Raw genomic sequence first — 11,754 nt, 5'->3', positions numbered from 1 at the left:
TTCCTGGATTGGGGTCCAGGAGACACCCCACGAGGTGGGCTGCACGCGGGCTTGGAACCTGGCAGCCTGACAGGATTCGGGCCCTCGGGGCGGCGCCAATGGTCTGGGCTGAGGAGCCCGAACCCTAGCACTTATCTGAGTTGCTGGGCGTTGGGGGCTGGGCAGGCGGGAGCTCGGGGCGATGACGGAAGGAGCCGAGTTCGCTGCTGCGGGGCCTGCCCTGGCCAGGGTGGGAGGTCGCCCGGCCCTTCCCCCGAGAGCCTAGCCTCGGGCTCCTCAGCGGCGATGCCTGCGCCCGCTCTGAGCTCCGTTACTTCATCACTTTAAAGTTGACGGAAGAACTTCATTTTTAATTTCATCATGGAAAGTGTGGCGTAAAGACTTGTATTATCCCTATTTTACAGGCGAACAAGTTGAGCCGACGTTTCCCCATGTAGTAAAAGAACAGGGATTTAATATTTCTTTCTCTCCGTCTCCCTCTCCCTCCCCCTCCCCCTCCCCCTCCCCGTCCCCCTCCCCGTCCCCCTCCCCCTCCCCCTCCCCGTCCCCCTCCCCGTCTCCCTCCCCGTCTCCCTCCCCTTCCCCTTCCCTTCCCCTTCTCCGTCTCCCCCTCTCCGTCTCCCCCTCTCCGTCTCCCCCTCTCCCTCTCCCCCTCTCTCTCCCTCCCTTCCTCCCTCCCTCCCTCCCTCCCTCCCTCCCTCCCTCCCTTCCTCCCTCCCTCCCTCCCTCCCTCCCTCCCTCCCTTCCTCCCTTCCTCCCTTCCTCCCTTCCTTTTTCATGGTAAAGAGAGGAAAGCGCAGTGGCTCTAGTCTGTAATCCCAGCACTTTGGCCGAGGCAGGCAAATCACCTGAGTCAGGAGTTCGAGACCAGCCTGACCAACATGGAGAAACCCCGTCTCTACTAATAATACAAAATAAGCCAGGCGTGGTGGCACACGCCTGTAATCCCAGCTACTCGGGAAGCTGAGGCAGGTGAATCGCTTGAACCCGGAGGCAGAGTTTGCGGTGAGCCGAGATCACGGCATTGCACTCCAGCCTGGGCAACAAGAGTGAAACTCCGTCTAAAAAAAAAAAAAAAACCTAAGAAGCGAAATGAAGTCTCCCTGTTGCACCCAGGCTGGAAGAGCTCACTGCAGTCTTGAACTCCCGGGCCCCAGGGATCCTCCCGCCTCTGCTTCCCACAATAGCTGGGACCACAGCTGCTCACCACCACGCCCGGCTCATTGTTTTCTTTTTTTCTTTTTTTTCTTTTTCTTTTTTTTTTTTTTTGAGACGGAGTCTCATTCTGTCGCCCATGCTGGAGTGCAATGGCCCGGTCTCAGCTCACTGTAACCTCTGCCTCCCGGGTTCAAGCCATTCTCCTGCCTCAACCTCCCAAGTAGCTGGGGTTACAGGAATGCGCCACAACATCTGGGTGATTTTTGCATTTTTAGTGGAGACGAGGTTTCACCATATTGGCCAGGCCGGTCTGGGACTCCGACCTCAAGTGGTCCGCCCTCGGCCTCCCAAAGTGCTGGGATTACAGGTGTGAGCCACAGCACCTGACCTGTTCTATTTTTCTTTTTCGGTAGAAATGGGAATTTCACTGTGTTGCCCAAGCTGGTCTCGAACACCGGAGCGTAAGCAATCCATCTGCCTGGGCATCCTAATATCCAGGGATCACAGGCGTGACCCTCCGCGCTGGCCAGAGCAAAGATTTGAACCGAGGTTGGCCCGACTTCCCCCGCCCACCTCCTTTCAACCTTTAATTGAGGGGCTTTCATCCTGCCTGTTGTGGGCATTGATTGAAACCTGAATAATAAAGATGACAAGTCTGAGGTTAACGTTTTAAACCCCGACACTCACAGCACACATAAAAAGCAGCATTTGTGTGACATGCTCAAGGTTTGGGGTGCACAGCCCATGGTCTCTCGCTCTAGGCACCTCCGACTGGCCTACAGTGGTTAAGAAGCTTCGGCTCCAGAACTGCACCGTTCCATAGAACTTCGTGCGACAAGGAAAACATTCTGTATTTCTGCTGTCCAGAATGGGAGCCACCCGCCCTATGTGGGTTTCTAGCACTTGAAATGTGTCCTGCATGACAAAGGAACTTTCTTTCTTTCTTTTCTCTTTTTTCTTTTCTTTTCTTTTCTTTAACAGAGTTTTACTCTGTCTCCCGGGCTGGAGTGCAGTGGTGTAATCTCGGCTCACTGTAACCTCCACCCTCCAGGTTCAAGGGATTCTCCTGCCTCAGCATCCCGAGTAGCTGGGACCACAGGTGCACACCATCACGCCCGACTAATTGTATTTTTTGTAGAGACGCGATTTTGCCGTGTTGCCCAGGCTGGTCTCCAACTCCTGGTCTCAAGCTACCTGCCTCAGCCTCCCGACGTGCTGGGATTATAGGTATGAGCCCCAGCTCCTGGCCGAACTTGATTTTTATTTAATTTAAATAACCATATGGGAGTAGACAGTGCGGCGGCCATTTAGATTCTGCTCTTTTTAGTCTGTTTCTACCCTTTGTCTTCCTGAAGGCTGAGTTGCTTAATGTCTCTTAAGTACATCTACGCAAGTAACTTGGGTCTTATGTTGTGACACACACAATTCTTGGGAGACTGTCGTTGTACCCTAGAAACATATTAAAAGCTTTTAGTTAGCCAGCTGCAGTGGCTCACTCCTGTAATCCCAGTACTTTGGGAGGCTGAGGCAGGAGGGTTGCTTGAGCTGAGGAGTTCAAGACCAGGCTGGGCAACGTGGGAAACCCCATCTATACAAAAAATGTTTAAAACTTAAAGTATCTCACATCGTTTAGTTTGCAGACTTTCTTTCCCATTTATTTTCACTACTGCGCCACTCTCCATCCTGTGGAGGCCGCGCCAGGCCTGCTCTGGTGATTTTAAGAAACTTGACTGTTGGCCGGGCGCAGTGGCTCACACCTATAATCCCAGCACTTTGGGACGCCGAGGCAGGCAGATCTTTAGGTAAGGGGATCGAGACCATCCTGCTTATACGGTGAAACCCTGTCTCTAACACAGAAGAAACTCCTTACCAAGGCCCATGGGCCCTTTAATGATGGTGTCCTGTTCATCAGTCAAACCCATGCTCATCAGGGACCTATGCACTGATTTCCTTCTGAAACTTCCTTGGCTCTTTGCAGAGACAGTTTCTTTTAATCCTTCATGCCTCAGCCCAGTTTTCACTCTTTAAAAGACTACTTCCCTCAGAGTTGTGTCTTAGTTGGTCCTCCTTGTCTCCTCAACCCCGAACATCATAATCTATAATTTCTCATGTATTCGTTTATTGACATCTTACTTGCTAGAATGTTAACTCTGATACATGGTGTCTTACCTGTTTTTGCCTCTAGGGTGTCTGTCTGCATAACAGGTGCTTAATAAATACTAATTGAACCCACATTTCCTCATAAGTCAGATGAAAAAAGCACGTGCCTTACTTCACAAAGAAATTGAGGGGATAAGTTATACTGATATACTTTTTTTTTTTTTTTTTTTTTTTTTTTTGAGAGGGAGTCTGGCTCTGTCGCCCAGGCTGGAGTGCAGTGGCCGGATCTCAGCTCACTGCAAGCTCCGCCTCCCGGGTTTACGCCATTCTCCTGCCTCAGCCTCCCGAGTAGCTGGGACTATAGGCGCCCGCCACCTCGCCCGGCTAGTTTTTTTTTTTTTTGTATTTTTTAGTAGAGATGGGGTTTCACCGTGTTAGCCAGGATGGTCTTGATCTCCTGACCTCGTGATCCGCCCGTCTCAGCCTCCCAAAGTGCTGGGATTACAGGCTTGAGCCACCGCGCCCGGCCCTGATATACTTTAAAAACTAGGTGGTAGAGAGGCATAGTGGCTCAGTCCTATTGTCCTGGTGCATGAGGAGGTGAGGCCAGGCGTTCAAGACCAGTTTGGGCAACATAGAAAGCCTTCATCTATATAACAAAAAAAAAATTTTTTTTTTTAAATTTTAAAGCTAGGTGGTAGTTTTCAAAATGATGTAATGGAATTAAAGATAGGAAACATGAAAAGAACATAGGTGCTTAATATTTGTTGAATAGGCGAACATGATGGAATTAGAGATGGAAAACAAAAATAATGAAAGGGATAGGAAAAAGTTTGCTTAGCCTTTTTGGAAAAATCAGGTAAATTTCCATTTTGAGTTAGTAACTCAGTTAATTTTGCAAGTGTAAAAAATGTCCTTTCTCTGTTTATTCTTTATAGATCTTTCTATTTTGGAAGATACTACTGTGATCACAGGACTTCACATTTTCTTTTTTTTTTTTTTTTTTTTTGAGACGGAGTCTCACTCTGTCGCCCAGGCTGGAGTGCGGTGGCCAGATCTCTGCTCACTGCAAGCTCCGCCTCCCGGGTTTACGCCATTCTCCTGGCTCAGCCTCCCGAGTAGCTGGGACTACAGGCGCCCGCCACCTCGCCCGGCTAGTTTTTTGTACTTTTTTTTTTTTTTTTTTTTTTTTTTTTTTTGAGACGGAGTCTTGCTCTGCCGCCCAGGCTGAAGTGCAGTGGCCGGATCTCAGCTCACTGCAAGCTCCGCCTCCCGGGTTCTCGCCATTCTCCTGCCTCAGCCTCCCGAGTAGCTGGGACTACAGGCGCCGCCACCTCGCCCGGCTAGTTTTTTGTATTTTTTTTAGTAGAGACGGGGTTTCACCCTGTCAGCCAGGATGGTCTCGATCTTCTGACCTCGTGATTCGCCCGTCTCGGCCTCCCAAAGTGCTGGGATTACAGGCTTGAGCCACCGCGCCCGGCCGTTTTTTGTACTTTTTAGTAGAGACGGGGTTTCACCGTGTTAGCCAGGATGGTCTCAATCTCCTGACCTCGTGATCCGCCCGTCTCGGCCTCCCAAAGTGCTGGAATTACAGGCTTGAGCCACCGCGCCCGGCAGGACTTCACATTTTCTAAGGGCAAACTGGAAAACTGGTTATAAATGCTTGTTATAGAGAAGAAAGTCCATTACCAAACACTTCTGACTTAAAATTTAAATAGTTAAAATCTTCTCTTGAAGCTTCTCAGTCTTGCTAAGAATGATATTAAGCATAAAATCAGAAAGATTAAATATGATTCTGTCACCTACATAGCATGTTTTATCTATTTCATTAATACTTTTTGCAAATAATTGTTTCCCTAGTGATGGCTCATGAAGCAATGGAATATGATCTTCAGGTACAGTTAAATCATGCTGAAGAACAGCCAGCTTCTGCTGATGTGGCCAGCAGCCAAGGGGGACCAGCCCTCCTCCAGCCTGTTCCTGCTGATGTGGTCAGCAGCCAGGGGGGACCACTGATCTTCCAGCCAGCTCCTGCTGAAGTGATTGGCAGCCAAGTGACACCACCCCTACTCCAGCCTACTCCACAACTGTCCATTGACCTGACAGAAGTGGAGGTCTTGGGAGAAGACAATGTGGAGAACATCAATCCAAGAACTTCAGAACAACATAGACAGGCATCTGATGCTAATCACACCATCCGAGCATCTTCATTGCATTCAATGACCAACTTCATCAGTGGACTGCAGAGACTTCATGGCATGCTGGAATTCCTGAGACCTTCATCTTCAAACCACAGTGTAGGGCCAATGAGAACAAGAAGGAGGGTATCTGCTTCACGGAGGGCAAGAGCTGGAGGGTCTCAGAGGACAGACAGTGTCAGGTAAATCAATATATGGATAAGTCTGTGATCATTGCTGTACTAGGAATTATGAAACTGAGGCTCTGCCATTCAAGGACTGACAGTGTGACTTTTGGCAAGTCAGATAACTTCTGACCCCCAGTTCCTCATAAGTCAGATGGAAATAAAATTGCTTGCCTTACTTCACAAAGTAATGAGGGGATAAGTTAAATGATTGTGCCTTGAAAACTAGGTGGTAGTTTGTTGGCAATCTACATTTGTAGAGATTGGCTATTCTTCAGATTGTGTCTTGTACACCAAAAATTCTTTCTTCACTTGCAGATCTCCTCTACTCACCCAAATTCATTATTCGCTGGCATTCCACCGAGAGGCACAATTAATTAATTTTCTTTCATAGTCTTGGTTTGAACTTGCCTCTTGAAGGGCTTAGCCGTCAAGTCTTAGTAGGGTTGTTATGAAGAATAACAATTGCCTGTACCCTGTCTGTTGTTGTTTTTTGTTTGTTTGTTTGTTTGTTTTGAGACGGAGTCTCACTCTGTCGCCCAGGCTGGAGTACAGTGGCGCGATCTTGGTTCACTGCAACCTCCATCTCCCAGAGTCAAGGGATTCTCCTGCCTCAGCCTCCCGAGTAGCTGGCATTACAGGCACATGGCACCACCCCCAACTAATTAAACCTGTCTGTTTTTTTAACTTCTTACTTTACTTAAAGTATTTTATTTCACATTTGGTCTTCTAAGTGTTTTCAATATGTTTAGAAATATAATTCAACTTCTAATTTGTATGTGAAGGAAACTTGTACCCTGAGAGAGGGCTTTGTTCAGGGTCTCATAGCTATAGCATAGAGGAGTTAGCATGGGTATTGGAACCTGGATCTGCCCTGTTTTCTACACAGGCAGATGGAGGAAGCTTCGATCAAATCCCTTTGTTTTCTCTTTCTTCTTCTTTTAATTATTATTATTTTTGAGACAGGGTCTCACTGTGCTGCCCAGGCTGGAGTATAGTGGTGCAATCACAGCTCACTGCAGCCTCGACCTCCCCAGGCTCAGGCGATCTTCCTACCTCAGCCTCTTGATTAGCTGGGACTACAGGCATACGCAACCATGCCGATGTTTTCTAACATTGTGAAAATACTGAGATGGTACTAAAAAGTGGTAGCTAGGTCATCCATTACTCATGTTTTACAAATGAGGAAGCCGATGGGATAATTTGTGATTTGGTTGTGATAAGGCTGGATTGGAATTGTGCCTTCTGAATCTGGATTCAGCATTCTTTTTCATGGATCCTGCTGATTTTAATGTTGGGCTTCCCATGACTGTGGCTCCAGTGTCTGTAGTGACCATCAAGGATGACAGATGCCTAGTTCTATGTTGACAAGAGTTGCAAATGCATATTACTGTGGTTTTTTGTTTTGTTTTGTTTTTAAGACAAGAGTCTTGCTCTGTCACTCAGACTGGAGTGCAGTGGCTCTACCTCAGCTCACGACGACCTCTGGCTCCTGGGTTCAAGCGATTCTTGTGCCTCAGCCTCCTGAGTAGCTGGGATTATAGGCGTGTGCCTGCAGGCCTGGCTATAGTCTGTTTATTTATTTATTCATTTATTTATTTATTTTGAGGCGGAGTCTCACTCTGTTGCCCAGGCTGGAGTGCAATGGCGCGATCTCCGCTCACTGCAAGCTCCGCCTCCCGGGTTCACGCCATTCTCCTGCCTCAGCCTCCCGAATAGCTGGGACTACAGGCGCCCATCACCGCACCCGGCTAATTTTTTTGTATTTTTAGTAGAGACGGGGTTTCACCATGTTGGCCAGGATGGTCTCCATCTCCTGACCTCGTGATCCGCCCGCCTCGGCCTCCCAAAGTGCAGGGATTACAGGCGTTAGCCACTGCGCCCGGCCTATAGTCTGTTATTTTAAGATGTGATTACTCATGTTATAAAGGCAGGGTAAGATTTCATACATTGGTGTTATAGGTGAAGGCACCTTATGGTGTAATTTGGGGACCGTGCCAAAGTAAATATGAACCAACTTTCCATGGCTGAGAGTTGTGAGTGGTGTCTTCAGGAACTGACTGACTGTCAGGAGGCCTCTTGCAGTAGTCCTCAGTCTTGTTTATCCATGCACTCATTCTTGTTGGGGGAGGCACAGTGGATTCTGCTTGGTCAGACACACTGACTTGTATTAACCAACATAAGGGTGGCACTTATAAACAGATGCCAACTTACAAAGAAAAATAGAATCACTAGAGAGCCACACAGAAGCCAAACTCTAGTGAGAAAATTGTTCGATGTGGCTGGGCATGGTGGCTCACGCCTGTAATTCCAGAACTTTGGGAGGCCAAGGCAGGCAGATCCCTTTAGGCCAAGAGTTCAAGGCCAACATGGCGAAACCCCATCTCTACTAAAAATACAAAAAATTAGCCGGATGTGGTGGCATACACCTGTGATCCCAGCTACTTGGGCGGTTGAGGCATGAGAATTGCTTGAACCTAGGAGGCGTAGGTTGCAGTGAGCCAAAATCTTGTAATCTAGCCTGGGTGACAAGAATGACTCTGTCTTAAAAAAAATTTTTTTTCTTACAGAATCTGGTCAGGGAAAGAGTTATACAGAATTTAGATGTTGAAAGATGTCAGTCAAGCTATTTGGCAGCCATAATCTGTCTCCACAAAGGGAATAACCTAAAAGGTCAGAAAGTGTGCAGTTCAATGGAAATAACATCAGTTCTGGAGCCAGATAAATGTGATTAAAACTTTTTTCCCTAAAGTATGAGCTTTCCCAGGACTAATCTTCTGAAGTTCTTGAGATGAATTTCTCAGTGCGCTGTTTGACATTTACTCATCTGACAGACTGTCCCTGGGCCAGGTGTTGAAAGCCTGGGCCAAGGTGAACAGCTTTTGACTCACAGTCAGCCAAGAAGCCAAAGCTACAGAAAGCTAAGTAGTGAGCTTATTCTTCCCAACAGGCTTAGCTGAGGTCACAAACTCCCTTCTTATTTGTTTGAGGCGGCTTCATTCTGGCTGCAGGGGTCATCACTCATAATCATCAAATATTGATAACACTCCTCTGTGTGAGAGACTAAACTTTGCCCTAGATATATTGGTGAATATATTGTATTCACCAATATATCACTTAGATATATTGGTGATATATTGTATTCACCAATATATCACTTAGATATATTGGTGATATATTGTATTCACCAATATATCACTTAGATATATTGGTGATATATTGGTGATATATCTAAGTGATATATTGGTGATATATTGTAATCTGTGGTGAACACAGATTACAATATTGTTTTCATGGAGCATATGGAGTTTAGGACTACAGAGAGTAAGGAAGGAGCAAAATATATTTAATTCAAAGACGGTAAGTGCAGGAAAGGAGGAGGATTTCTTGGATTCTAAATCTGTGCTCCCAAGGAGAAACCCTAGCACTGTTTCCTGTTGGTTTTCATAGTTCTCCTTTCCTGTGTTCTTGCCTGACTTTGGAAATTCTTTACTACATAAAAGCAGTATTAAAGAGTGATTTTTTTTTTAAGTGTCTTACCACTTTTTTACTGGGTTCTATGTAGAATTCTTTTGATATACATGTCAACAGCCTAACTCTAGTTTGTATTTGATTAAATCCTCTTATAAAATGCTTTCCTTATGTGTTTAGTCTTATGGTAGCTATAGCTGCTGTTCACTCAGAATCTCAAGAAATGGAGTTGGTAAAGTTGCTTAGCACCATTTAAAAAGAAAACCTGGCTAGGCACAGTGGCTCACACCTGTAATCGCAGCACTTCGGGAGGCCGAGGTGGGCGAATCACCTGAGGTCATGAGTTCGAGACCAGCCTGGCCAACATGGTGAAACCCTGTCTCTACTAAAAATACAAAAATTAGCCTGGTGTGGTGGCGGGTGCCTGTAATCCCAGCTACTCAGGAGACCAAGGCAGGAGGTGGAGGTTGCAGTGAGCTGAGATTGCGCCACGACACTCCAGCCTGGGTCACAGAGCGAGACTCCATCTCAAAAAAAAAAAGAAAAAGAAAACCTGGGTGATGTCAGCGAAAATGGCAGAGTAAGGACCACAGAGAATTATCTCCATAAAAGTAGTGAAACAACTGGCAGAATTTGTCAGGATCAACTTTTTCATAATTTGGGAAACTGACTGAATGCTTACAGCAATCCAGGGAGGGCTGTTTAAAGAAAAACAGTCAAATCTCAATGAGCTCTATGGCATTCCTTATTCTTGTCCCCTTCTCCAGCTCCTTGGTAGTTGTGAAAATCATCTGCCTGTAATCATAGTAAAAACCAACAGCCTGGCAGGCACCAGAGGGATTGGAGCACCTTCAAAGCCTCATTCCCAGAGAATTATCTTTATGTGACCTGGTTGGTGGTTCTCTGGAAAACCCCATTTGCAAGACTACTCTTGACTCAGAGCAATGCAGAGTGTGAAAAGCCTAAATCATTTTCCCTGGGGCCTGCCTAAGGTAATGGATATTCAGTGGGATAAACAATAAACTAACCAATAAGAGGGAAAGGAAAATCTAGGAATGAGATCAATTCAGTCCCATCTTCTAAGTCTAGTTCTCTTGCTTTTTCTATCTACAGTTACTTCCTTGACTAAAATATTGAGCCCCTCAAAGTCACCCGTAAGACTTGACATCAACTTCTTCTAAATTTCTGTTAATGTTGATATTTTGGTCTCCTCCCATGAATCATGAATGTTCTTAGGGGCATCAAGGATGGTGGATCCCCCAGGCACAGTAGCCTGTAATCTCAGCACTTTGGGAGGCTGAAGTGGGCAGATTGCTTGAGCTCAGGAGCTCAAGACCCACCTGGCCAACGTGTTGAAACCTTGTCTCTACAAAAAATACAAAAATGGCCGGGCGCGGTGGCTCAAGCCTGTAATCCCAGCACTTTGGGAGGCCGAGGCGGGTGGATCACGAGGTCAGGAGATCGAGACTATCCTGGCTAACATGGTGAAACCCCGTCTCTACTAAAAATACAAAAAACTAGCTGGGCGTGGTGGCGGGCGCCTGTAGTCCCAGGTACTTGGGAGGCTGAGGAGGGAGAATGGCGTGAACCCGGGAGGCGGAGCTTGCAGTGAGCCCAGATCACGCCACTGCACTCCAGCCTGGGAGACACAGCGAGACTCCATCTCAAAAAAAAAAAAAAAAAAAAAAAAATACAAAAATTAGCTGGGCTTGGTGGTGTATGCCTGTAGTCCTAGCTACTTAGGAGGTTGAGGTGAAAGGTTCCAGTGAGTCAATATCGTGCCACTGCACTCCAGCCTGAGTGACAGAGCCAGACCCTATCTCCAAAAAAAAAAAAATGGTGGATCCTTTCAAGGTTTTCGATTTACTTTGTCCAGATCCATTAGAGGAATCACTGGCAGCTATCATCTTAAATTAAAATAAAAAATAAAAAAAGCTTTTTCCCACAGCTAAGAGTCACAACAAAATATTTCTTTTTTTTTCTTTCTTTCTTTTTTTTTTTTTTTTTTGTGAGACAGGGTCTCACTCTGTTGCCCAGGCTGGAGTACAGTGGTGTAATCATGGCTCACTGCAGCCTCAACCTCCCCAGGCTCAGGTAATCCTCTGCCTCAGCCTACAGAGTAGCTGATACTAAAGGCACAAACCACCACACCCAGCTAATTTTTTCTGTTTTTTTGTAGAGATGTTGTTTCATTAAAGTACTGAGATTACAGGTGTGAGCCACTGTGCCCGGCCTTATTTCTTAAATAAAAAGTCTTGAAAGTTGGGCTGCAGAATATGTTATGTTAACAGACATGAAAATAACATTAATCACCTTCAGAGCTCTTGGTTTACTGGGTGCATTGTCACTGAGCAGTAATATGTTTAAGGAATCCTTTTTTCTGAATAGTAGGTTTCAACAGTGGGCTTAAAATACTCAGTGAATACTCAGTAAGACATCATCTAAACAGATAAGCTGTTATCCAGGCTTTGTAGTTCCTTTTAGAGAGCACAGACATAGGCCAGGTGTGGCGGCTCACAGCCTGTAATGCCAGCACTTCGGGAGGCCGAGGTGGGCGGATCACAAGGTCAGGAGATGGAGACCATCCTGGCTAACATGGTGAAACCTTGTCTCTACTAAAAATACAAAAAATTAGCCAGGTGTGGTGGCAGGCGCCTGTAGTC

General features: G+C 46.4%; 1 protein-coding gene across 4 annotated transcripts in view; it reads left to right on the top strand.

Annotated features, from left to right (window-relative positions):
* The window catches only part of LOC105491282 (ring finger and WD repeat domain 3), a 49,906-nt gene that overhangs the window by 197 nt on the left and 37,955 nt on the right, over positions 1-11,754 (top strand). Inside the window, exons 2-3 of one of the 4 annotated variants that reach the window (XM_071084939.1) lie at positions 2,297-2,385; positions 5,119-5,638. In XM_071084939.1, coding sequence (XP_070941040.1) covers positions 5,121-5,638 — 518 coding nt within the window. In that variant the 5' untranslated portion in view covers positions 2,297-2,385; positions 5,119-5,120. Of the gene's footprint in view, positions 1-15; positions 35-1,829; positions 2,047-2,296; positions 2,386-5,118; positions 5,639-11,754 lie in introns of those variants that run through there. The other 3 variants (XM_071084940.1, XM_011757518.3, XM_011757516.2) reach the window with 3 other exon arrangements.

The sequence above is a fragment of the Macaca nemestrina genome, chromosome 18 (genome assembly GCF_043159975.1).
Source record: "Macaca nemestrina isolate mMacNem1 chromosome 18, mMacNem.hap1, whole genome shotgun sequence".
Taxonomy (NCBI): Eukaryota; Metazoa; Chordata; class Mammalia; order Primates; family Cercopithecidae; genus Macaca; species Macaca nemestrina.
Note: the sequence above shows the minus strand (reverse complement) of the source record. Positions and strands in the feature narration are given on the sequence as shown.